Source organism: Sturnus vulgaris, chromosome 5 (genome assembly GCF_052056855.1).
Source record: "Sturnus vulgaris isolate bStuVul1 chromosome 5, bStuVul1.hap1, whole genome shotgun sequence".
Taxonomy (NCBI): Eukaryota; Metazoa; Chordata; class Aves; order Passeriformes; family Sturnidae; genus Sturnus; species Sturnus vulgaris.
In genome coordinates, this window is record NC_142247.1 from 70,635,361 (window position 1) to 70,661,744 (window position 26,384).

Here is a 26,384-nt window from a genome sequence, read left to right on the forward strand (position 1 = left end):
CATAAAGAGTGGAGAGTTATAAGAACTGGAGGCAGAAAACACTTTGTCTGTAAATTCTCTGTGCAACCTGGGCTTTGTAAACAGCACTGCCCTCTCCCAGAGAACAGGTATTGAGAGAGAGGAGGTTTGTAGGAGGGTAATGAGGGCAAGTGACAGAACAGAGCAGCTTCTATATCACTGAAAATAATTACGCTTGCCATTCTGCAACCTGATGAATTAGAGTAAAAGTAGCAGACAAGTTATAAGTTGTGTAGAGAAGACCAGAGAATGGTAACTCACTGCTTGGTTGAACTGGGAAAGTGGCTGCTGCAGGATGTTGTGGAGGCCAGAACTGGTGGGTGAGTTCAAAGAAGCAATTAATGATTTGTAGGAAGTCACTGACACTTCAGAGAGGAACTTTGAAGAGACATTTCAAAACCACATTGATCCTGACACAGCTGCAAGAAAGATCCTGTAAAAGATCCTGTAAAAGGCAACTTTTTGTGCTTAAGTGAAGGAAACTAAAGTTGAGAAGGGTAAGGAGAGTGCTTGAGTTCCTTTCCTAGATTAGGACTGCTGAAAAGGATAAGGCCAATGTGTTTTAATAAGGTGTTCAAAAAGCAGAGTTTTAAATCCAACTTTTGGTACACACACAGGTGTCTTTGTTTCACTACTGATGTCATTCATTGCTGAATGCTCCTGGAAAGTGGGTGGTCTTTTGGGAGCTAAGCCCCCTGGAAGGGAAACTTTTAGTATTGATGATTATTTCTATACAGTGTGAACGTTTCCTGCTTTCAAAGATTTGTATCTGTGTGAAGTCCCATTCTGATGTTGAATTTTCACAAAAAGGCTGGAGGCTGTTTAAGACTCATCTAACTAACTTCTTGCCAATATACCAGCAATAATTATTTCAAGGACCCTCCTCACCACTGGTTAATACATCTTTAAATACTGGAGAATGCTCATGATACCCATTCCAGACCCATGTTCTTTTTCTGTTAAATTTTCTTTACTTAATGCACATTCTTTTTGCCCAGTCCAGCATTGTATGAACTTAAATTTTCCCAGCAGTCTGGAAACACAAAGATGTAAGTATTAAATACGTATTAAATCTGATTGTGTGTGTTAACTACACTGCAGGAGCCGCAGCACTGTTACACCTCTACTATGAAATGGATATTAGAAAATAGAAATTTTTAATGGAGTTTACAGCCCATTAAATCAGACATGGCAAGAGGAAGACACCTCCTCCAACCCAGCATGTCACTTTATTACAGATTTCATTTCTCAGCAGAAAAGGGAGTTTACATGTCTTTGAAACACTGATAAAGCAAACAGTGGTGGGGTCGCCTCCAGTCACCCTGGTGTGACAGGCTGACAGCTACTGCTCAGAGCAGTTGTTTGGGCATGAAGGAGCAGATGGGATTTTTTTTGTACTAAACTGGAGCATTCAGGGTTTCTTCATGAAGCTGTAGAGGTGGGGGACCAGGTAATCCCTGTAGTGGCCTTCTATGAAGCCTTTGCCACTGTTGTGCACAAACCAGCACAGCACGTCAGTCCCCTGCACACGGTCTGTCCTGTAGTCCTTCTGCACGCCCCTGCAGGGAGAGGACACCCAGAGGAGGGTCACAACATGGCAAATAAACAAGGAGACATTGGGCATCCTGCTCAACATGGTGCTGATCTGCCAAAGGAGGGAGTTGTGTCCTCCACCAGCAGGAAGTGGAAGTAACCACAGAACGCAATTAATTTTACAGTTCTGTGACCTCATGGGCCTCTTCTGGGGGTTCCAGGCACTTTTCAAAGTCAGATGCTGGGCAGCTCCAAGGACAGAACTGATTTAGAAAGAGAGCAATAAAGCACATGATTCCTACCTGGTCACGGTGAACTTGTTGCCCTTCACTTCCATGATGGCTTGTGGTTTCTCTGGAGCTTGCCCAGGTGTTTGGTGGTGGATTGACACTTCTGGTTCAGATGCAAACTGACCTGGTCAGGGAGAGGTTTAAAGCTGTTTGTGTGTCCTGACCTTTGAAGCTCCATGTCAGCTGCTGCCAGGCACTTTTGGAAAATCAAACTAACTCCAGTAGGCAAACGAATCCTGCATGGATCAGGGCGCTCTGTCTCTCAGTAATTGGGAAAACAATCTCTGCACCTCAAAAGGAGTTCTGGGTGGGTCCAGGACTCAGAAAGTTGATTTGCCTTCTGAACTGAGACCTTGTTTTGTTTTATACCACAGACAGAGCTGTCATTGAGGGAAGAGCTGATTACAGATGTTTGCACAGAAATTTCCTCGGAAAGTTTTGAGGCGTTTGTTTCATTCTTTTTATTTTCAGCATGCAGCAGTTTAGCCAGGCAGGGAAAGTCCTGTTTCAGTCCTGTCACCAAGTCTACTCAGGTCTGTTTTGAAAACACCCTCCCCAGCTGGAATAACGAAAAATCTCCTGGTCCCTGATATTCCACAATGTTCTTGGGGTTTCCAGGACATTACAGGAGTGTCCCTATTCTGTTTTTGAACAATTTCCACACCTTTTCCATCAGAACACAGTCATCAACAAATGAACAGCATGAAGATGTGCCAGGAGATGTTTAGGCTAGATATTAGGAAAAGGTGCTTCACCCAGAGGGTGGTTGGACACTGGAACAGGCTCCCCAGGAAGTGGTCACAGCACCAAACCTGAGTTAAGGAGCATTTGGAAAATGCTGTTGGGCACATTATGGGATTCTTGGGAGTGTCCTGTGCAAGAGCTGAACTTGTGGGTCCTTCCAACTCAGGATATTTTATGTCTATGATTCTAGAAAATTCCATCCAAGATTTGGCAAAACCCCTTCGTCATGTCCCCTGTTGCCACTGCCTGCGCCCCAGCCCTTACCTATCAGCCCGTGAGCTGCAGGAGAGAACTGGTTTTCTGGGGGAATGTAGATGCCCAAGAAGTCAACATTCACTGGGTGTTTCTTCCACACACGGTGCAGCAAAACCATGAAGGACATCTCCTCCCCCACAGTGATGGTAACGTTGCTTTCTTTCTTCACAGATATGAGGAGCCTGACAGAGAGGGACCAAAGAGCAGGATCAGCTCATCTGCCCACACAACTGCTCTCAGCCCCTTGACATTCACTCAGGCATCCAGAACCATACCACAGGGATGGCAGAAATGTCAGAGGATCCATTAAAAACCCTGAGCCTTGGGAGTGGTACCCAGAGGTCTGGCAGAACAGTGTCTAACAAGCAGACACTTCATCCCCATGCTGAGGCAACCTAATTTCTCCTACAAATTTAAGCTCTTCCTACGGTGAATGGAGATTTTGGATGTGGTCCTGTTTCTTAGACAGTGCTATAAGGTGTCCAGCATGGGTGACAGCTGCTAATTTGCAGGGGAAGCTCTCCTGGGTGATGTGAGTCATGGCATGTGTCTTGAGTTGCAATACAGGATGTGACCAGGGGTGTGTATTCTATCACCATCTGTTAAACCAGGTGGGGCAGTGATCCTTATCTCTGTGGGAGCTATTCTCTGCTAATGGGCCATCTCTTAAAAACTAGATAGGGCAGTGTTCTTTATCTTTTCCACAACCCATCCTTCCTCCAGGAAGGCATCACCTGTTAATGGGCCATTAAGTCCCAGTGCATGACTGATAAAATTCCATCATCCCATTGGGAGATGCTCCACCCAGGGGGAGCCACACATTTCCTACCTACATAAAATCTGAGATTTGGAACATCAGAGCAGCCTTTTCCCACTGATTCCAGAGGAAAACCAGACTCTTCTACATTATCACTGGACTTTCAGAGGAAAACTGCACCTTCTTATAGGAGCTCTGCTCCAACTGAACCACATCTGTCACTGCAGGAAGATGCAGCCACCATTTAATGGGACTGCTGCCAACACCTTGACTGATGGGGTGTCAGGTTGTATTCTGACTGTCATTGTTTTGTTGTTTTGCATAACTGTGTTTTTATTTTAATTTTCCTAGTAAAGAACTGTTATTCCTCTTCTCATATCTTTGCCTGAGAGCCTCTTAATTTCAAAATTATTATAATTTGGAGGGAGAAGGTTTACATTCTCCATTTCAAGAAAGGCTCCTGCCTTTCTTAGCAGACACTTGTCTTTCAAAACAAGACAGCATGGCAGGAACCCTGAGGGTATCTCAAACAGAATTAGGTGGGACCAGGTAAAAATTATCAACTCACTGTTTCCGAATGATGTGCCCTGTGTCAGCCCAGGTCAGTGTGATGGCATACGAGCCATCTTTCAGAGTTATTGTTTCTGTGGTGATTTCCACTTTCAGGCCTTTCTTTTTGAAATAAAACCCAATTTTGCCGAAGTATGTGTTGAGTTTCTTGTTCTCTGCTTTCTTGGCCCCAACAAGCTGCCCATTGACCACAACTCCTGTGAAGAGCAGAGAAGGAAACGTTGCCTCAGTCTTGGAGCGCTGCCTGGAGACTTGGAGTTCTGATCTCAACAGGGAGCACCATGGGACCAACAGAAACAGGAATCCCTCTTACCGCCTGTTTTTCTCATTTCTTCAGCCAAGAGAAGAGAATAATTAATTAAATTGCCTCCCCATGCCACTGCTCCATCCTTTAGCACAATAATCTGGTGGGAATTGCTGTTAGATCTCACTGGGAGTGGGAGCAAAACCCCTTCAAGTGCAGTGTAAGGGATGCATAGGAGAAGAGGAAATGGCCTCAGATTGTGCATTGGGAGGTTTAGATTGGATATTAGGGAAAGCTTCTTCACTGAAAGGGTGGTCATTGCAACAGGCTGCCCAGGGAAATGGTAGAGTCACCATTCCTGAAAATGTTCAAAAAACCTGTGGGTGTCACTCTTGGGGACATGGTTTCATGGTGGGGTTTGCAGTGGTGGGTTAAAATTTGGACTTGATAATCTTTATGGTCTTTACCAATTCAACTGTTCTGTTATTCCACAATCTTGGCTGCTTTCCCTGTGTTTGGCCAACCTCAGAGTGAAAGAGTTTTCCCCAGTAGCTCACTTCTACTCTGAGTTTCACCTGTTGTTGCACCTTGTTTCTGTAGCCCCTTGTCCCTTAGCTGTGCACCCTGGAGATGTGTGAGGCTTCACCTTCACCTTCTGCTCACGGGGTTGAACACAGCAACAACACCCACCATGGATCCACCACTTCTTTTCTTAAGCTTGATCAAACCCAGCCTCTCCCTCTGTCCTCTGCTCCAGCCCCAAAATTATCTTTATGGCCACCACTGAATTCAGTCCAGTTTGTCAACATCTCATTTGTACTGGCAAAGCCCAAACTGGACATGATGGAGGGAAATAACCACTTTCCTCAGCATGCTGGCCACACTCCTGCCAGCACAGAGTCCCTCCTGTAGGCAATTCCCCTGGTCCCTCTGAACACCTTTCAGACCCAAGAGAAAAAGGATGTGCTGTAAAATAAGTCATGTTTTTCTCACTTACCAGTGTCAGGATCAGAAACCAAGTTTAGGATCTTCCCAGGCTCTGAGTTGATATTGAAGCAGATGTTCTTTTGGCTCTTGGGCAGGTGTATGATAAAATGTGGGTCATTGTCCACTGAAACACAGAAAACAAACAAGTGTGAGAAGCAGGTCAGCACCTCCCCTAGAGGGAAGGGACACAAAAGCCTTTCAAAAGGATTTTGAAGCACTTTTTGGGACTCCTCATAGTAAAATAAGGGCCCTTTCTACCCTAAGGTAGCTAAAAAAGCTCTCAGATGCTCCTCACAAAAGCTTCATACAGTGCCCTGGTTTAAGGGAAGGAAGTGGCATTCCTGGTTTGAGAGCTGCTAAATGCAGTGAACCATACTGATGCCAGGTAAAGACATCCTGTCCACTAATCCCACTGAGGAATACAATCCAGGACTTGTTCTCACAGTATATTTAACAACCTGACAGGATTGGGCCTCTCAGAAATTCATATATCCTTTAAAATTTGCCTCAGATGAGACAAAGACCTGCACCCATCACTGAAGGCAGCTGCTTCCAGTCTTGTCTTGCAGTGCAAAGCTCTGCCCAGCTCCTGCTGGGCTGGTGGTGGCTGAGATTTCCCTGTGCTGAGAAGGAGTTTGAGAGCTCTTTGTGTGATCACTACATAAATACACACATCACATACAGAGTTATTGTAGTAACACCGTGTTTATGGGCAGTGGTTCTCACAGCTGGCTTGCTCAAATAAACTGCCACTAAACTGTGGCAAAGGCCCAAGAATTAACAGGATCCATCAGTCACCAGCACACTCAGAGATTTTTATCTACCACAGAACATTTATCTCCCATTTACAACAGCAGTAACTCTCCAATAGCTTTCATCTGTCATTTACAATGGAGGTAACTTTGCTACTGCAGAGAAGGTAAAGTTGAGCTCAGCAAACAGCCTCAGCCTCAGGGGATCACACAGCAGCTCATGAGGTCACTTAGATACTTTAGATCCTATTAGGATCCAAAACAGTTTCATCTTTGTAGCTTACAGCATATTTTTACAGGTTCATTTATTCAAAACCAAAATTACCCCATAATTTATAAAGAAAAAGCTTGGGTTGAAAGGGACCTTAAAGCCCATCTTGTTCCAGGGGCAGGGACACCTTCCACTCAACCAGGTTGCTCAAATGCCCATGCAGCCTGGCCTGAAACACTTGTAGGTGGTGAGTCATTAGGTGATGGGTTTTGATGTGTCTGGTGTTCCTTTGCAGAGAAATGCTGTAGGTTTTACCTCTGTTGATGCTCAGAGAGGACACAGGTGGGCTTCTTTGCTCAGGCATTAAGCTGACTGGCACATCTGTGACATTGGCCCAGGCTGGGATCCCTTTGTTGTTATTGGGTGCATTTGGAGTTAATCCCAGAGTACCTGTTAGATGACAATCACAATTAGGGTTCTGTAAGTGCTGACATATTTAACAGTGTAACTTTTAGAGCACTGCAGTAGATCAAAGCCTGATGTTGTTATACCAATGTAAAGCAGGTGCAACACCATTTACAACAGATTTGTGTAATGACATAAGGCTGGATTTGCTCCAGTGTCTTCATCAATGAAATATGACTTATGAGGGTAGATAGCTCACCATAAGTTATCAGCGAAAAAATGGAGCCTGGCTTTTTATCTCTCATTCATGAGAGCAACTCCCTCTCTAGCAAAGCCTCCAATGTAAGGGCTGAAGTGTTTTGCCAAGAAAAAAACTGACTTTTAAAAATTCAGCATATGGTAAAAGCTTTGCTGAATTGGGTCCTGAGTTTGAGGTGCCTGAGAAAAGGCATGGCTCTTCCTACATGCTCTAGGATGACCCATGTGAATAAAGGTTTCAAAGAAGTGCCAGCATTTAATATCTGTGATCATGTTCCTTTGTACTAGAGCTCTCTGTGCCTTTACCACGATGGAGACAGGAGAAAGTAACTTGTCTCTCTCCCATTCAGGTTATAAAGCACCATGACCTTAAACAGCCCATGAAACTTGGTTTGTTGAATATGCTGGGCTAACATTCACATCTGCTGACCCTGCTCTGAAGAGGAGTAAGGGGAAACAGGAGCTGGGAGACAACAGCAGGATTGAAGATGGCACAGATCAAATCTCTGTCAGCATCTTCTTCCTTGTGTCCCTAACTCAGACCTGACGATGTTTTCACACAACTTGAGACACAGTAATGGCCAGAGGAGACACTTACCTGGGCAGCAGCCCTTCCTGGGGTCTTTGGGCTGGTCTGCCAGCATTATCTCATCCTTTTCAGCATTCTCTATCAGCATGGCCGTGAAGGGGGTGACGATGTGATGGTCCAGAGACATCTGCAGGATGGATTTGGTGATGTTCCTCTTCAAAGCTGCAGTGGGGGCTGCGTTTCTGGGTGGAAACAGAAGCAGAACTCCTGGTTAGCAGCTCTACAGGGCAGCTGCCATGGCAATTCTGTCATGGAGGGGTCACAGAGCCAAGTGGTGTTGCAAGAGGAAAGGCTGAGAGGATTAATCCTGAGCTGCTCCATGGCTCTCATTCAGGCTCCATAAAGTAAATCTCCATTATTTCATTCCTTCAGCCCCACAGTAGGTCTGTTTGAGCACATCTCACCTCTCTGCCATCATCTGGTTGACAGTCAGATAGGCCCACAGCTTCCTTGTGAATTCAGGATCTGCGTACTTGTCTTTCTTCATGAATCCATCCAGCTCTTCAACATCTCTCAGGGTTTCCATGACGAGCTCTGCATTTGCCTGTGCAGTCAGAGAGAGAGAAAGATGAGGGACAGGAGCCAGGAGAATGGGGTGCCTTGAATTCCCCTCTTGCTTGGTGTTAAGGACCCTCTCGGGCTCTGCCCTTGGTCACTTCTAGATCAGAAAGTCTCAGCATTGTTGGCCTGACTGCAGTGGAGAGGAAAGATGTAGCAGGGGGTCCTTGTCTTAAAGACACTTCTGTGACAGTGGATTAAAGTAGCTCAAGGAGCTGTTAACAGTAGCCCAAGAGGTACTACCTCATGCCAAGAGAAGAGGCTCTTGACAGAGCTCTGTAATCCTCCCCTCAGGCTTTTTCACATCCAATTCCACTGAAGAACACAAACCAAATTCTACTTTCTCACACAGATCACTGGACTGCATTGTGTTCTGGCAGGAAAAAATATTGACAATGTTTGGGTTTTTTCCAGCAACTGACAAATGATAACTCCTAAGCCCTCTAAGAATTGCAGATAATTCCATTTCTCCTCAGAAAGAAGGGTCTGGATGTAATATTGTCATCCCATCTCACTCCACCCGGAAGAGCAGCCCTGAAAACATGGGGAAAGTCTCATCACACATAAAAGGGCAGTGTTAGGACTTGATGTGCTGTAGATCCACCAGCCTGAACTACCTGATGGTGGGAAATTCAGTCATGAAAGGAGTTGCCTTAGCAGATCACTCCTGCATCTCCATAAAGCATGAAGGAAAATCCATACTTTTGTCTAGATTTAATCTTTTTGGTACATTTATTAGAAGGAAGTTCCTCTGGCAGGCTGAGGGTGCAGGGAGTGACTATTCCTGGCTGTACTTGAAGCTGTTGTGAAACACTATTGGGAAAATCTCCCCATGAGTATCCCCACATTCCCACCCACAACCCAAGGGGACAAAACCCTCCTCTGGCATTAACCTTCAGCAGGGAGGCTGTACAGAGGAGGGAATGGACCAGCCCAAATGCCCTGAGCAGGTATCCCAGGGACACCTTCACTCACTGCAGTCGCTGTGACCACGCTCTCCAGGTGCTGCAGGTTTTCTGTGTCGACCTTCCCAGCCACCACTATCTCTGAGCCACCAAAGTAGTTGTGGAAGCTGCTCTGGGTGACATCTGACACTGACTCCTGGGGGTAGTTGAACTGAATCTTCTTCAGGAGTGGAGTGGAGACCTGGTTGTAGAAATTCTGAGAGGGAAGGGGACAGAGAAGTGAGTTTGTTGTACATGAAGTGACTCTTGCACAAGCCACTCTTACTGAAGGGACAGTGGGAGACAAAACCTGGAGACCTAACGAGCAAGAGGGAATTTCCTCATCTCATAGAATGCTGACATCTTCATAGTTGGCACACTTTTAAGGAGGTACAGCAAGAATATCTGGTACAAGGCTTGTAAAAGTCAAAGGATGGTCAGAAGTCCATGGGCTGTGCTGTTTCCTAGACCTAAAATTCTTGAACACAGATGTGTGTGAATCCTTCCTCAGGATGGTCAGCTCTGGGCTACTGTGTAAGACACACAGCTACTCCCCATCTAATTCTTGTACAGATGGTGAAATCAGGGAACAGGCACAGTATAAGGATGTCAGAGTTTGATCGGCAGCAACTCCTGCTCATTGATTTGGAGCCAGAGCTAGAGTGGAACCTTTTCTAACATTGGCTAAGTCTGGATTATAATTTAGCATTTATATCTAGAGGTTTTGTTAGTGATGAAATGGCCTAAAGTAACATCCAGGCCTTAATTTTAATTCAGAAAATCTTTTCTTATAGTTAAGGCTGTTTTATAGAATATTAATCCTACACAGAGAAGTCAAGTATGTGCTATAGACATTATTAAAAGTGTAACTCAGACCACTTAAGATAAAATATGATTGATATCTTGCAGGACTCTCCAGAAGAAATGATGGGTTTTGAGAACTTCATGCTAGTGGAATTACAGCTGTGATGTGAACAGAACAGGAGAGTTTCAGAGGCAATGAGGCAGAAACTCACCTTCATTTGGAGAGAAGTCTCCTGATTTCCAAAAATCCTCTGGGCCATGCCACGGTTGTCGGTTGCAATTCTCTGCAGGAAATCGTAATCTACATCAAACCCAATCCCGAGGCAGAAGAGAGAGAATTCATCCTTTATGCTCTGCTTCACGTTCTTCTGGATTGTTGTCAGCTTCAGCTCACCTTGGAGACACAGAAAGGGTGACATTCACCTGAGCAACAGAAAAGTCTCCATCAGGGTGAGCACGTTCCTGCTCTCCCTGTGTCTCTGGATATTAGGGGAATCCAGATAGCAAGCTCAATGCCAAATTTCCTTTGCCTACAGCAATGTTTGAGCTTCTAGACAGTAATTAACAAAGTGTTTGCACTGAAGACAATCCTTTTGGACACTTTTTCTGGTATCTGATGCATTTTCTTTGTACATCCAGGGCTCTTAGTAACTTCCTAGGGGATTTGAAATTCTAGTACATCTAGAGTTCACCCAGAATTAGTGATTCAAACTCTCTGCAGATTAAGACATCTCCATTAAGATGTTACTTTGTTTCTCATACTTAAGATGTTCTCTGTCATCATTGGAAGTGTTTGGTTTTTTTTTCAGGCTTATTTTTAATGGCAGACTTTTTGGAGGTGACATCTTCAAGTCAGCAGTTGCTTTGACCTGTACCAAATCCAATCCAAGTTAATTTGCTTTCCACTCTCGTTTCCTGCTTTTGATGTTATGCTTGTGACTGCATAGATCTGTGGGAACTAAGGTCATAAGAAGAGGAAATCATACAATCATAGGATCATAGAATGGTGTGTGTTTAAAGAAACTTTAAAGATCATTGAGTTCCAATCCCCCTGCTATGGGCAGGGACACTTTCCACTTGACCAGGTTGCTCAAAAGTTCAATTTCTCTAAGACTGTTTTGATTACCTGTCCTACAGGACTTGTGCAGCTCTGTAAATTGCAAAAAAATCAACCTGAATAACAAGCTGCTCATCTTTTGACAGCTTCTGCGCAAAGCCTGTGGCACTTCTAGCACTTGGCAAAAGGGGAGCACAAGGCATTGGAAGAAAGATGAGTGGAATTTTTTAAACTTACTGACAAATTGTCTACTTGCTTTTCTCAGTCTTACCCCACCAGCCTCTCTTCTCACCCAAAGCAGGATCCTTACCTACTGTTGGGTCTCCATCAGATACCAATACAATCATGGAAACTGAGTTGGGGTCCAACATGCCTAAACTTTTGGCTTCGTTCAGGATGAAAGTGGCTCGGAGAAGAGCTTCATTGATATTTGTGCCTGTCAAAGACACAATGAAGAAAACAAGTTTTTTACTCTTGTTGAATCCAGATCAGTTCTAACATTCTAGTGGAGTCAAGAGGGACAAGAGCTGCAAAACCCCTCCTCTCTGATGTGTAGGTACACCTTTCTGCACTCTGGTTCCCTTTTTCATCCCACACTGTTTTCTTCATGAGGTCCCTCCACTCCCCCTCACTAATTCCAGTGTGACCATTTGTGGTGTTGGTAATTACTTGGTGTGTGAAGAATTACTGAGTTTGCAGGCAAGAGATTTAATGAGAGCATGGAAAATCTTCCTTTTCTGGCCATCAGCCCATTCCTTGGACAAGCAGAGGTGTATGTTTGCTGAGCTTATCTAATGTTTGATTTGTGACACAGAAGGAGCAGAGTAAGAAATCAGGATGAGAGGAACAGAAATCTGAAGGCAGAGCAGTGAGAAAATAGGTATTTTCTTTGTCAAGAAAGAAAAAAATCAGCAGCTCCAGAGACAAGATAATAAAATGCTGTATTTAAACTGGCTTTGCTGTATGGGAGCTGATATCTAAGCTTATCTGTCAATTCTTTTGGGCTAACAAAGTCAGTCACTCATATAGCTGCTTGGTTTCCTATTCCCAGCACACTGATGATTTTGGAGAAGTCTAAAACTTCATGTTCATTGTAGTGAAAACTTCTGGAGATGAAGATGACACAGCACCAGAAGGCTCTGATGTCAGTGAGAGTCTCTCCACAATATTGATGCACAAATAACCGAATAACAAATCTAGAACTGCACTTCAGAGAGTGACAGATTAAAATCATTGTAAGCCCCTTCCAAAGACCTGTACAGTTGAAAAAGGCATCTGTCCTTGTTTATCAGACAGGGAATGAAGGCACAAAAAGGATAAACATTTTGCCCACATGGCATTTAGTAGCTCATAGAATCATGAAATCATTAAGGTTGGACCTCAAAGATAAGTCCAACCATTAACCCCAGTCTGCCATTAGACCATGTCCATAAATTCCTGCAGCTCTTTCTTGTGGCCAGACCTTTCCCTGGCTCTGTTGCCCTTCTCTGGACATGCTCCAGCCCCTTTTCTGTTGAGAGGGGCCCAAAACTGAACATGGTGTAGCCTCACCAGTGCCCAGCACAGGGGGAGGGTCACTGGCCTGGTCCTGCTGGCCACACAAGTGTTGATCCAAGCCAGGACACCATTGGCTTTCCTGGCCACCTGAGCATACTGCTGGCTCATGTTCAGCTGGCTGTCAGCCCAGGGCAAATGATTGTGATTCCCAGTTTAGGGAATATTTCATCTGCCTGCTCATCCAGGCCTATAGGATGGACTTCATCTTTCAATGGTATTTGGGATTTCTGAGGCAGGAGGTAAAATAGATTAAAGGCAGCTATTCTGTGGTCTGTGTTCTATCTGACATAGAAGGAAATGCTATCCCATCCCCTAATACAATAAACTGCAATTTCTGCTCCTCTTTAGGCTTTTCCTCTTTTGGGAATCAGATTCTTTTTTTAGGAATACTCTGACAGTCTGAAGGTTGTCTGAGGTACCCATTCTTGTGACAAGCAACTTCTGTGAGCACCCTGCAACGAAAACCTCATACCCCCGTTGGGATGGATTGTCTGGATGTACTTCTTAGCATCTTCCACCTGCGATGGGGTGGCTGAGACCAGATTGTCTCTCCAGCACCGGACGTTGTGGTTGAAGTCGATCAGGGAGAACTGGTCAGCAGCACGGAGCTCACTCAGTATTGCCTTCATGGCCTCGATGGTCTGAGGAGAAGTTTAAGAGAAGACAGGTTTATGCTTCCTGCTTGTGAAAGCCTCTTCTTAACTTCTGACCACAGGCAAATATCAGCCTCTGAGGAATAAGTACATGAGAACTGAAATCCAAATTAGCATCTGCTATCTAAATCTCTCCCCCCCCACACTTCTTGCATAATGTAGAAATTTTCATCAATGATATTCAGAAAAATTGCAATTAGGAAGAATACATTCATGTGACTCAACTTGCTTAACTCCTGCTAACACAGAGTGAAGTGAAAGAGAGAAACCTTTGTGGTTCAGGAGAGATGGGATCAGCTCAGGACACTTAGCTCTGTCCGCAGTCATTTCAGGCTGGGTAACATCTTTTTGAAGATGTGTGATTCAAATAAGTGACAATTAACCTGTACCCCGGTTTTGCAGCACAGATTTCCCCTAGGAAGCAATCTGCCAAGCCTTACTATTGGTGCTCTGAAGGAAATTCAAATATACTGGATGATCCCCAGCTAATGTTTGTCCAGTCAATTCTTAAAACCCTTCAGTGACAGACTCATGATATACAATCTCCCAAACTCCTCACTCACACCTACAGAGTTTTCCCAATGTATGGGGAAATGTTGGGGAAATATTCCCAAATATGTAATATAAACCTTTCCTGCTGCAAATCCATCTGATTCCACGTTATTCTACCCTGTCTGGGCATGCAAGGCAGTTGTTGAGTTTCCCTTTCAGAGCAATTGTTTGCATATTTGGAGGCTGATTATCTTTCTTGAAGTATTTTCTCTTGCAGACTAAAGTATCTTATTTTAACATTTTTTCCCCTTTATGGATTATGCTGTCTAAACAATCCTTAGTGGTCTTCAGAGGGCTGTCAACAATTCATCCATGTTTGGAAAGCAGGGATGTAGTATCCCCATTGAGACTTTCCCAGGATTCAGTATGGAGCATTAGAGAAAAAGTGGGTCAGAGCCTTTGCAAAATATTTTGTGATCTGTCCATTAAAATTTAAATTTAGAGTTAAAATCTGGCACCACCTCTTCCTTAAAACATGGAAGAAGCATTATAAATTATGGGGTAAAATAATGAAGTTTTTTATTCCAAATATTCTCCAAATTAGGCTGGTAATTTTACATGACAGTGTGCTATAGAACTGCATGGTAAAGCACACGGGGAAAGTTGGCAGGACGTTCATTTTGCAACAGAGGTCAAACACTTACTTGTTTCATTTTTAGTCCCCACATTGAGCCACTGACATCTATAACAAATAAAATGTTTTTGGGCAGTGGATCAAGATTTTCTGGAGCGAAGAAGTGGATAAAATAGCCATTAAAAATCTGCAAAATAAAATTAAAAAATCACAGTGGCATGAGGTATAGAAAAGATTTCAGAAAACTCAAGACAGTGACAGAGCAGAAAAATCTTATCTTCTTAATGAACTAATCATTTTTCCCTATATATTTTTGTCTTCTTTATTGGCCAGTTTTAACTTTCAGCTCTGCACATTTCTGTAGCCTTACACTATTTTTACTCAATAAAAGCAGAGCCTCTTTCTCAGACAACTTCCATGCCCTAGCATAAGAAGGAATGAAAAATGCTTTGAAAAAGACTGTTCTGCCTGCAATAATTCAACCTCATAACTCAGCTTCATGTTAACATAAAAATAGTGATGTTCTGGTTGTCTCCTTGTGATGTATTGGTACAACATCCAATGACTCCATCCTCTGATTCTACATTAAATCACCAGAGTGCTGCCAGGTATAAAGACATTGGCTTTTGGACATGACAGGAATCTTCTCCTACTATATGTAAGCCCATGTCTTAGTCATAAATTAAATAAATCCATTCTGCCCACTTAAAATCCTTCTGTTCTTTCAATTGGATACAGAGCTCGTCCTCATGCTTATTCCCCTGAAGGATGAAGTCTAGCACAGTTTGCTGAAGGACAGCAATTCCTTTATTCACAGCTCTTTGGTCCCAGCTGAGCAGCCACACTTACTTCCAGTTCTCCCCCCGTGCTTTCTCTGTTCACATCGTACTGCACCACAAAATTTCCATCCACGGCCGTGGACGAGCACTTGGGGCATTTTCGCTGCTGAGCCATTGTTGGCTTGAAAGAAACGTGAGCCTTGAAGTGAGGAGAGATCATCAGTCAGCCAGGTGTTGTGTGAGAGGGGGATGATTCACACAAAGAGACTCCACATCTTCGTGAAATAGCTCATTTCACTGAACATATTCCTGCTCTAATTATTTGTGGAAAATGGACTTTGTCACTTCAGAAGAAAAACAGCACTAAGGTTTGCTGGATGTGTTGATTCAATAGTAGCAACTGTGACAGAAATCACATGACCCATCTACAGCACCAAATATTTCAGCTAGAGCTGTGCAAACCATTTCTATTAAGCAATACATTGGGTTTTATTAACATTTTCCTTAGTTGAAACTATCGCTAATTTTTTCAACATTTTTAATAGGTTTCAAATTCACCTTTTTCCCCCAAACAAAGAAGATTGCCATTTGTCTGTGAATTGAATAGTAGGAAATATTTTCATTAATCATTAGATTCATCATGCAGACTTTATGGCATTTTTTTCTGTTTTAACTGGATAGCTTGAAATTGCCTGAGAAGGTAAGACACCTCTGAAATAATTTGCTAAACTAGGAATGAGGGTGAATTTGAATATCAGGAAACAATACTGCCTGGCATATTCCTATGGGATTAAAGACAGATTTTTAGACATTACTGCATGCTTCCAGCAAGTACAAAATTTGCCAGGACTGTGTAGAGTAAGTGTGAAAACTGGAGATTTTGTGCTAATTCCAGTCTGTGGGTGGTTACCTTTTTCTCTCCCTTGGAGATGGTGGTGATTCCATTGAAGTGATCCCCAAGTGAATTAGGAACGTGCACGTAGCGCAGCCCCTGCGGCTCGATGATGCGGACATCCACCTAAAGGCAGGAAGGGAGGACATTTATCGTGGAGAGCTGCCCCATCCCTGGAAGGGTCCAAGGCCTGGTTGGACAGGGTTTGGAGGTCTAGTGAGGAACAAATGTGTCCTGTCTCCACTTGTAAACACAGCTGAGAATCTCCTGAATCGTGACTGACTCACGTCAGAACCATTTGGGCAAACAAGCTTGGACATTTTTATACTCTTGTGTAAACTTGACTGAAGGAAAACAAACAATGCTTGCTATTTATTTGGAACAGTCCTTTTCACAAAAAACCCAACTTCATGAAGTAGTGTTCTATGAGAGCTGATGATCTCTGGTTATCCCTCCACAACCATGATTTGTCTTAGAATCACAGAAAGGTTTGGGTTGGAAGGGATCCTAAAGTTCATCCAATTCCAAGCCCCCTGCCATGGCCAGGGACACCTCCCTGAAAACCATGGGTGCTTTCTCAGCAAGAATTCACCTGTGGGGTTCTTCCTACACATCCCAGCTCTGTTTTACCTCCAGGTGCTTGGCCAGGCGTCCTGGCTTCACAGAGATGACGTGCTCGTAGGAGCTCAGCTTCCTTCGGATCATTTCATGGTAGTGAAGCTGGAACTGGATCCTCATTCCTGGGGGCACATTCACTTCAGTTTGGAAGTTTTCCATATCCAAGGCATTGCTCCTGAAAAGTCAGCTGTGAGGTTATTTTTGAGAAAATACAAGAAGCTTCTTCGCACTTTGGTTTAGATTGAGGCTTTGGATTCTAACTGTGGCCTCTGCCAGGGAGCTGCAGCTGTCTGTTAGCACAGGATGTTTTAGCAAGCTGAAAGCTGAAACACAGTTTAAGTCTGTGACAATTAAATATCAGAGCTGTTGTAAGTAAGCATTTTCTTTTCCAGGATTCCCCCTCATCTATCCCCTCCTGGGATGTTCTCAGTTCTCCTGTGAGTAAGTTCAGTACAAAACCAGTATGCCAGAGTGTCTATACCTGACTATTCCAGCAGCTTTGCCTCTGGCTTTTGCTTGAGCGTACATTTTCCTGGCTTCAGATTTTTCCCGAATATGGCTGGTAAATGTGATACCATTGATATCCCTAGGAGAGAGAAGCACAGTCAGCTTGCAAAAGAAACAAATTTACAATTGAGGACTGTTTCTTCAGTTTACATCAGTGAAATTTAAGCTGGTGGGAAATGAAATAACAAGGTTCTTGTTTAACCCTGAAGTAATGAACTCTGATTTTCACTAGAGCTTTATCTTTTTCCCTACCAGATTTTTATTTCAAGTAGCCAGCACCACTGTGCTCTGAGGAGGATCTGCTTTCCCCCACCTCCTTCACACTTTCCCCACGCTTTGGGCAGGCAGATCCTGATATCATGGCTGTTTTGGAACATGGATCAGGACATCTTCTGACCAGCAACCTGGCTGTTGCCTCTCTGAATGGATACTGAACCAGCCCAGTTTCTGTTCAATGAGGGCTCTGATTTGGGTTTCCCTCCTTTGATCTGGCAAGGTGAGGGCTTAGTCTGTTTGAAACTTTTGTCCATTTTTGTTGATATTGACCAACAGCTCACTAATTACTGGAGAGAGAGACCTGGACAGACCGACAGACTGATGACATGAACTCTGCAAAAATTACACTGAACCTGGAAAATAATAAGAGCTTTTTGCATTAACAAATACTTCCTTCCTAGCCCATGGAATGCTTCCAGAAGACGAGGCTGACACCTGACCACTGCTTACATGGTAAAGTTGTCGATGAAAGCTCCTTTGGGGACTTGCACATCAAACATGATGGGCTGCGGCCGCCTGGCGTTGTTCACCATCTTGGCTTGGATCATTGTGTTGGCCAGCCTGGATGTGATGGTGGACTGCACCTTGTAGCTGTAAAGACCTATCTTGTCATCATCCTCCACCTGCATTTGACAAAATCGGTCAAGAAAATTAGGGTGCTGCTGGAAAAAATGCCCTAGAGGACAATGTCAATCATTTGTATAGTCTCAGTGCTACTTTTTAAATTGCTGCTCCTTACAATATGGCAGCTAGAGGGGACATGAGCTCAAGTGCAGGACATCTCCATAATTTTACCTGGAAATTGTGGCAGGATATTCATGTTAATAAAGTTCATGATAACGTGTCAGTTGAAAGAGGGTATTTTTAAAGCTGGAATGCTTTTCACCGTGCAAACAGACCTTGGAATGACTCTATGAGTGCAATCCAGCATGGAAAGCTACACAGTAATCCTGAACATCATATAATGAAGAGGAGAGATGCATTTCACATTTTCAATAAAAGTCCTAAGTAGACAAGACTTGAAGCATTGGTTACTGACCTAGTGTTGTAAATGGTTAAACCACAGCAGGGGGATAACAGTATTTAAGTGTTTTATTAAGACATTGTCTTTGTCTAATCACTTTTGATGCTTATTTCTTCATATTTACCATACCCTTCTCCCTCCAAGAGCAGATGTATCAACAGTATTGTGCAAACAGCTCTCTGTTTAAAGAAAATAGGTTAATACCCAACCTGCAGTAAAAACAAGGAAATGAACAAACAGAGGGATTGATTTCCAAAAAAATGGTTAACTAGAAAACCACTTTGTTCAATATTATTTACCACAGAGGAAGAAAAATACTCACCAGATCTCCAACATACCCCCAGTCAGATGTGCTCCTCTGGAAAAGAAAAATATGGAGGGGATATTTCAGCAAAGCTAAGAACACTGAATAGCTGTTTCAAGACAGGGATCAGTGTCTAAAAATTGTTTTCTAAGATGATGATTCATCAAATCTTAGGGAATCACAGAACCATTAAGTTTGGAAAAGACATCTAAGATCAAGCCCAACCATCAACCCAACACTGCCAGTTTTTTTTCATTCTTCCAGCAATAGTGATCCCAACACTTCATGGGAAGCCTGTTTCAATTATTGACAACCCTTTCATGGAAGAATTGTTCCCTGATATCCAACCTAAACTTCTCCTGGCACAACTTGATGCCATTTCCTCTTGTCCTGTCCCTCGTTCCCCTGGAGCAGAGGATTGCACCCTCCTGTCAGGGAGTTGTGCAGAACCACAAGGTCCCTCCTGAGCCTTCTTTTCTCCAGGCTGACCCCCTTTCCCAGCTCCCTTATCTACTCCTCATCAGACTTGAGCTCCAAATTCTTACCCAGCTCTGTTGCCCTTCTCTGGACATGAATGAGAATTAGTTTGAGTTCCCAGATAAAGTGTGAATATTCCTTTTGTTTTATTTCATGTATTTCTACATGGGATGTTGGAGCATGTGATGCCCCAGCTATGCCTCAGAACCTATCATAAACAGGACAGCTTTCTTCCTCTGTCTTTTTTTTTTTTAAAGAAAATATTTTCTTCTAGAAAAACATTCTTCCTGAAAACAAATCATGCTGGCAGAAAGTCATCCTCAGACACCCTTGTTTTTAACAGAAAGGTTCTCTTTGTTTTCCTGTAAAAAGTGGAAAAACTTCAAACCCCAGACATCTTTAGCTCATTTTTTTGCCATTTACATTAGAAAATATTTATTTATCTATAATATGCAATATGTATGAATTAAAAAACCATTGTGTAATCGATATTACATTTACATGCTTGTGCCTATGGGAGTTAGCTATGCATGCATTACTTAGACGAGACTATTCCTTAATGGTTGTGGCTTTCCCCCTGCCCTATGAATTGCTCCATTTGGAAATTTCTATGGCAATGTGCTGACATCTTGTGGCCATTCAAATAATTCTGTTTAATTTCCCCCCCAAAATCTCCCTCCCATAAGGAATATTTATATTAATCCCCTGAAAAGGAATTTGGCTCACCTAGATGCAACTTTTTAATGCAGAGATCTACGTTCATATTATCATCACAACTAGGCCAGCTCAGCTCTCCAGGGTCAAGAGGACCCAAAACCACAGAAGATGCTCACTAAAACAGCTTTAATCTCATGATGAACTGGAAGATTGCCCTGCAATTGTTAAGTTCATTTGAAACTAATTAATATGCTTTTCAAGGTCAATCTTGTGCTGTATAAGAGATAATGATGCCACAGCAAGTTCATTTTCAAGACATGATTTTAAGGACCCTTTAAAGGCAGATAGAGAGGATTTCTGCCTGCCTCAGAACAAATGCAGGTTTTCATTTTCTATCTCTAAAGGCTCTACCTTAACCATTGAGACTGGATTTCAGGATATGGAAGTCTATGGCTCTCTAGATACCCTTTGTGAAGACTGATGGACTGATCCTGTCACACCCCACAAACTTCACTGAGGAGTGAACTGGACTTCCACATCTGATAAAGGACCAGACCATAAAGAGTGATTTTTGGCCCCACATATACCCTTGTCACATATATACCCTTGAACATCACCACTTGAATACTAATTAAGATTAAACCAACATTAACTGAAACACATTTAATTTTGGAAAGATGAAAACCAAGACCTTACAACACAGAGGTTTTGGTTTATTGGGTACTTTTCTGGTTCTCAGCTTAGAGTTCCTGACCCACTTTAGGAATTGTGGATAAAGCTTTCAATATGCCACGTTTCCCTCCTGATAGCTCTTGGTGGAGAAGAGAGGGTAGCTGAAGGAGAGGACATGACTGGCACATGTAGTGACTCCCATGGCTGTTAGAGATCAGACATGGGCTGGGCCAGCCATAGCCTGGAGCTCAGAGGTTGCAGAGGGCAGCCACTCCAACAGGTCAGGAGGACAGAGCTGTACCTTTATCATCAGGTACCTGAGCCCCAGAATCATGGAAGCACAGAATCACAGAAGAGTTTGGGTTGGAAGGGACCCTACAGATCTTCTAGTTCTACTTTCCTTGCCATGGGCAGGGACATTTTCCACTAGATAAGGTTACTCCAAGCCCCATCCAACCCCTGAAGATCCTAGTTCAGGTCTGAGTGCTGATGTGATTATTCAGAACAGGGACTCCTGTGATACCTGAGACTCCTGCTATTTCCATCATGAGGATTCATGGCTGATCCTTGCTTTTAAACCACATCCAGACCTGCTGATCACTGCATAAAAACAGGATCATGAGCCATATCTCATGTGTGCCAAATTGCTGACCAGAATGAACACAACATGTGCCTCAGGAACTGTTTGAAGGACAGATGCTGGCTTCTGTCTTCAGAAACTGAGACACATCTTCTCCTGAAACCTATGCAGGATATGGATATTTAACCCTTCACAGTGATCTTTGTTCAAATCACTGTGCATTGGGCATTGCTGCTATTTAGTAAAATAAAGAGAACAGAATCACAGAACTGCATTTGACAGAAATTTCTTTTCTACTGGGGCATGAAAAATGTTGAAAAGCAGATGCCCAACATGAGAAACTAGAAAGAAGATGTGATCTGCAAGGGTTCAAGGCTAGGTTGGACAGGGCTTGGAGAAGCCTGGTTTAGTGGAAGATGTGTCTGCCCATGGCAGGGGGTTGGAATTAGAGGAGTTTTCAGGTGCCTTCCAACCCAAACTATCCCATGTTTCTGTGATTCTGTGACATACCCAGAATGCCCTTCCAGTTCTTTGAGGTGCTTTTCCCTCATAATTCTCTTATTTTCCTGTAATTTCCTAAGCACCTTTTAACACACTCCAAATCCATTACAGCCTGTTCTTCACACTCCTTTCAGGGGATCCTCACTGTGAGATGCAAGAAGAGAAATTTCAGACCTAAGACTTGGCAGAGTTTGTCTTCACGGTGCTGCAGACGGATCCTTGTTTGTTTGGTTACATTTACACCCTGGCAGCTGGGGGAGTCCCCAGTCAGCTGATTTAGGAAGAAATTCTTCAGTGTGAGGATGGTGAGGTCCTGGCACAGGATGTCCAGAGAAGCTGTGGCTGCCCCATCCCTGGAAGTATCCAAGGCCAGGTTGGATGAGGCTTGGAGCAACCTGGGATAGTGGAAGGTGTGGAAGGTGTTCCACAGGGAGGTTGGAATGAAATGAGCTTTAAAGTCCCTTCCAACACAAGCCATACAACAGTTCTATCATTCCACCCTATCACTTTCCACATATCCTTCCTGTGCTGCTTCTCTTGGAGGGGAAACCAGGCAGGCAGAACAGTAAGGAAGAAGGTGTGATCTCACCCTCCTCTGGACAGCCAGAGACCAGGACCCAGATCTGGGGAATGTGTTGCAGAACATCCCACATCACAGGGTGCCTCACAGGTCTAGACACTTTATCTACCTCCCAGAGATAACAGCTGTGCACCACCATATAGAGGTTCACAAGGTCACCTGCATTCCAGCCCATGGAGCACTCTGCTGCTGTGGTCACGAGGACTGGTCACACACCTGAGGCACAGCATTTTGGGAATTACTCAGGAGCAAAATAGCAGGATACCTTATCTTATACTATCCTCTGTATTTAGAGCCAATCAATAGGGTCTGCAGGGAGCTCTGTTGCCTTATTGTCAATGGGCTGGTGAGCTCTTTGCAGAAAAGCATAGTGCTGAAAAAATAATTTGGGAGACAGCCTTCCTGTAGTGATGGACAGTAAATAACTGTGTGCCTGCTGCTGGCCAAGAGCTGCTGCCTCAAGATGATTTGCACAGTTCAGTTTAATCTCATTTATTCTATTTTATTGTGACTCAATTAATATAGGAGTAGCTGAGATCTTAGTTCTACTAGTTTGCAAAGATTTATTTGATAGGTAAAGGATGGGAAATAATGTATAGGAATAAAAGCAATAAATGGTATAATGAAACCAGTTGGTAGAATTGTAAATTACTGCATGCATATGTCTGTGTCTCTGTGTATCCAGAAATTTTGGGAACAGAGGCAACATAATACATATGGCACTGATACAGACACATTGGAAAGAAATGATGCCCTGAAGAAGTGCAGCTAGGAGGGATTTCTGTTCAGATCACTATTCAATTATTTAAATACTGGACTGGCAAGTGTGAGAAGGCTTGATTCATACTCATGCTAAAATCTGTCATTTTCTTCCACTGTTATGAAGACTTTAGGTATCAATAAGTTCCATCCAAAGTCTTAGGATAGAGGAAAATCAGGTTTGCCTGTGTGAAATTTCAAAGACTCTGGGAAATCCAACATTACTCAAGAGGATCTTTCATTTTCACTACATTGAACAAGCTCAAAACAAGCAGCACCAGAGCTTGGTGGAGGACAAGGTCCACTCTGATCATCATTTCTTTCATGCAGAGTAATGAAAAATTAATACATTCAAACAACTGATTTCATGAGTATTATCATTAACTGTTACTGTGTAAAATACAGAAAAAACTCTTGCAATGTCTCCCAAGTCAACAGACTAAAATAATCTGCAACCCATCAGTGTGCTAGAATACAAATTTTTTTCCCAGATCTCAGATGTCACCAGCTCATCACTGAGTGCCACTCTGACCACAGTTAAATAAGAATGAATGGATTGAATGTTTACATCCTACATTGCCAGTGTCTGAAGTACTTTTCCATTTTCTTATGGATAAACCTCACCCATTTCAATGGGATTTTCCCCAGACACGAAGTTAGACAAGTATCCCCATTGTTTATCACCCCAGGAGCACAGATACAGAACAAAGTCTTGTTGTGCTTAAGGGAGAGCAGCAGTTCTTGTCCCAGCCAGAGATATGGAAGGCTCAATACCTATAAAAACCAGCTGGTCCCATATGATTGTACACTCACAGCCCTGGACATGGAAAAGGACACCTGGAGGGAGCTCCCAGGCATTCTGGCTTCCCTCCTCTTGGAAGCATTTCTGGGTACTGTACCTGGTACCTGCCATTTCTTGTCTTGGAGCTTGAGGGAAATCCATCAATTTCCAGATCAATCAGGTTTTCCACTTCCTAGAGGAGGGAGAAGAAAGAGTTGCTGCTGCCTTACTGTTTGATTTATCACTTGATTTATTATTGATTAGCACTTTACAGGAGAGTTCCAAAGGGAATTTGCCTCTCTTGGATGCTAATGGGGAGCAGAAGCACAAACCATCACAGACCAAAATCCTCACACATTCAGTTTCCCTCAGTGGCCAACCAGCTCTATAAACTCTTGTAAAATCATGACCTTTACCATCATTTTACAGCCTTTCCTTCTGAAACAGGGAGTAATATTTAACATGAAATGACCACAAAGAGCAAGAGGCAGATGATTATCATCAGGATGGGTCTAGCCATGGAAACTACAGCATTTCAGACACTGATCTCACTCAAAGCAAGTTCAGAGAATTTCTGCTCAAACCAGTAGAAATTGTCTCTGGTTTTACACCAATATACCTGAGAAGTAAATTTCTCCCAATGACAGCAAAAGAACATCAGGTCTTTTCCAAGTGTGGGTCACACCACAGCAATACCCTTAATTAAATTTTGTTATGAGTTTAATTTATGGCAATAAAGAAGTTTAAGTGCACAAGCTCCTTTCCAACTTATGTGACAGCATACGCACAAAGGTTTGCACAAAATTAATTTAAATTGTTTAAGCTCATTGATGTTAAATTGATAAGTCATCTTCAATTAAAAAGAACCACAGGTCTGGAATATATTTCCTGGGAATTACAAACCCAGTTTTTAAATCTCCTTGAGTCAAGGAAATGGCTGTAAAAATAAAGAAAAATAGAATATCCCAGCTCACTGAAGATTTGTATTAATCCTGCAAAGGAAAAGAACGTCTCATATCATCCCTGCTGGCTTCACAGAAATATTTCAAAACTACAACGTGGAAATGGGTGTAGACAGCAAATCTAAGTTCACCTGAGCCTGGGGGTTTAAATTTAGGCTCAGTTTCAGAGTCAAAGCTATAAGTATACTTCTTTTTATCATTGTATTATCCTAAGAAATTATGGTCTCTTTTATAAACTCTCTCATCCTTCCGCAGAGGAATGTAAAGTCAATAAGATATTCATTCTATATTTGAATTCCTGTTAACAATAACCCAATTCCTTACAAGGCTTTGCTGAAGTTCACAGTACTCCACACAGGAGGCTCCATCCACAAAGATGCCTAGGTGCCCTGTTTCTCTGTATTCCAGGGAAACAAGGTATAAAATAGCCTGAAGATCTGAGTATAGAAGCCCACGTAAATGTTTAAAGGTTAAAACCACACCAGAAAAGGCAACACTGAAGTAAAAATATGAAACATGCTTGGAATGAAATTTGGATTTATGCTCACACTCTCCCTTTAATGATCTTAATAATAATAAGCTTTCATAATATTATTTTTTAAAAAGCATTACAAACGACAAATTATCAGAAAAAAATCACAGCTAAAAGTAGAAGAGAATTGTGAAGCAGTGACCCAGTTCTGCTCCCATTGCTGCTTCCATGCACACTTCAGCAGGGAAGGGAGACCTGGGCCCTGCCTCCCAATACTCACATCTGGGATGTCGTCGATAACCAGATCAAAGCCCCCGACTCCAGAAATGAGGAACAAAACCAGGAAGCTGCTCAGATGCTGCATTTTCTTCCCACTTGCTTCCTCCTGAGAACAGGTACGGACACAAGTTCTTCCCTTCTCTGAGACAAGTTCAAGGAAACAGCCCAGGTTTGTGCAGCATTTTGAGCAAAGTTCTGAAATGCTGACTTTGTTTAGGCTGTAAGTAAATATTAGCCTTGCAACGCAAGTCTGAGCTGTGGTGCCTGAGCAAGGGTTATCCAAATAGTGTCTTCACTCGCCTCTGCCCTCGATAACAGCACTGGCTTGGATAGGCTCACTCCTTGCTTTTGTAGCTTCCCGTGATGTTTGGCTAATTTCCTGCGAGGCACAGAGCTTGCAGTATCCAAAAACTTCAAAAGATCTCAGTAAGAGCTCCAGCTTGTGTGTTTAGAGTAAACGAGGCGAGGTTTGGGTCCCTGCGTGATGGAGGCAGCAATGTTGGGCTTCTCCAAGGGCCCTCCCACCCAGCCAACCCACAGGGGCTGGCAGAGACCTTGGGGTTGGATTCTGACCCACACAAATACCCTTTTTTCCATTCTGCTGGGGAAAAAAAATCACAGCTGATGATGTGATAGTTCTAATTTTCCAAAATTAGTCATGTGAGAACATCTGATGATATTTTCAGGTGCACGTTCTATGGCTCCTGGGGTGCTTTTGAAACAGGTTTTTTGCCTCCCTGATTCTTTGGGTGCTTAAAGTGATGAGATAAAGAGAGCAAAGCAAAAGGGAGAAAGAAGGGAGAAAGATGCCTTTTGGAAAAAGTTGTTGGGGTATCCCTTCCTCTCTTCCACAAAGAAAGGATTGTTGGAGACACCTGACCAGCTTCAATGCAAATAACAGTGTTACTGTGTGAACTCTGGGACAAAACAACAGTCAAATACATATTGTTTT

General features: G+C 43.1%; 1 protein-coding gene across 1 annotated transcript; it reads right to left on the reverse strand.

Annotated features, from left to right (window-relative positions):
* Positions 1–1,228: 1,228 nt before the first annotated feature.
* Positions 1,229–25,672, reverse strand: ITIH2 (inter-alpha-trypsin inhibitor heavy chain 2). The gene is made up of 21 exons (XM_014884751.2): positions 25,434–25,672; positions 23,838–23,912; positions 18,731–18,766; positions 17,835–18,007; positions 17,083–17,187; positions 16,614–16,776; positions 16,002–16,109; positions 15,162–15,290; positions 14,383–14,499; positions 13,006–13,174; positions 11,287–11,412; positions 10,132–10,313; positions 9,147–9,332; positions 8,018–8,157; positions 7,623–7,795; positions 6,677–6,811; positions 5,409–5,522; positions 4,166–4,364; positions 2,850–3,022; positions 1,854–1,965; positions 1,229–1,577 (listed from the first exon to the last, which is right to left on the reverse strand). Exons 1-21 carry the CDS (start codon positions 25,515–25,517, stop codon positions 1,430–1,432), a joined length of 2,847 nt encoding a protein of 948 aa, XP_014740237.2. The 5' UTR covers positions 25,518–25,672; the 3' UTR covers positions 1,229–1,429.
* Positions 25,673–26,384: the final 712 nt, after the last annotated feature.

Bases quoted from the DNA above. Each gene is read 5' to 3' on its own strand.
- ITIH2 (XM_014884751.2), bottom strand. From the start codon at position 25,517: ATGCAGCATCTGAGCAGCTTCCTGGTTTTGTTCCTCATTTCTGGAGTC. The intron at 16,777-17,082 runs GTATAGACACTC...CTGACTTTTCAG, and splicing joins AAAGCTGCTGGAATAGTCAG to GAGCAATGCCTTGGATATGG. The intron at 14,500-15,161 runs GTAAGTGTGGCT...TTTATTTTGCAG, and splicing joins GCACGGGGGGAGAACTGGAA to ATTTTTAATGGCTATTTTAT.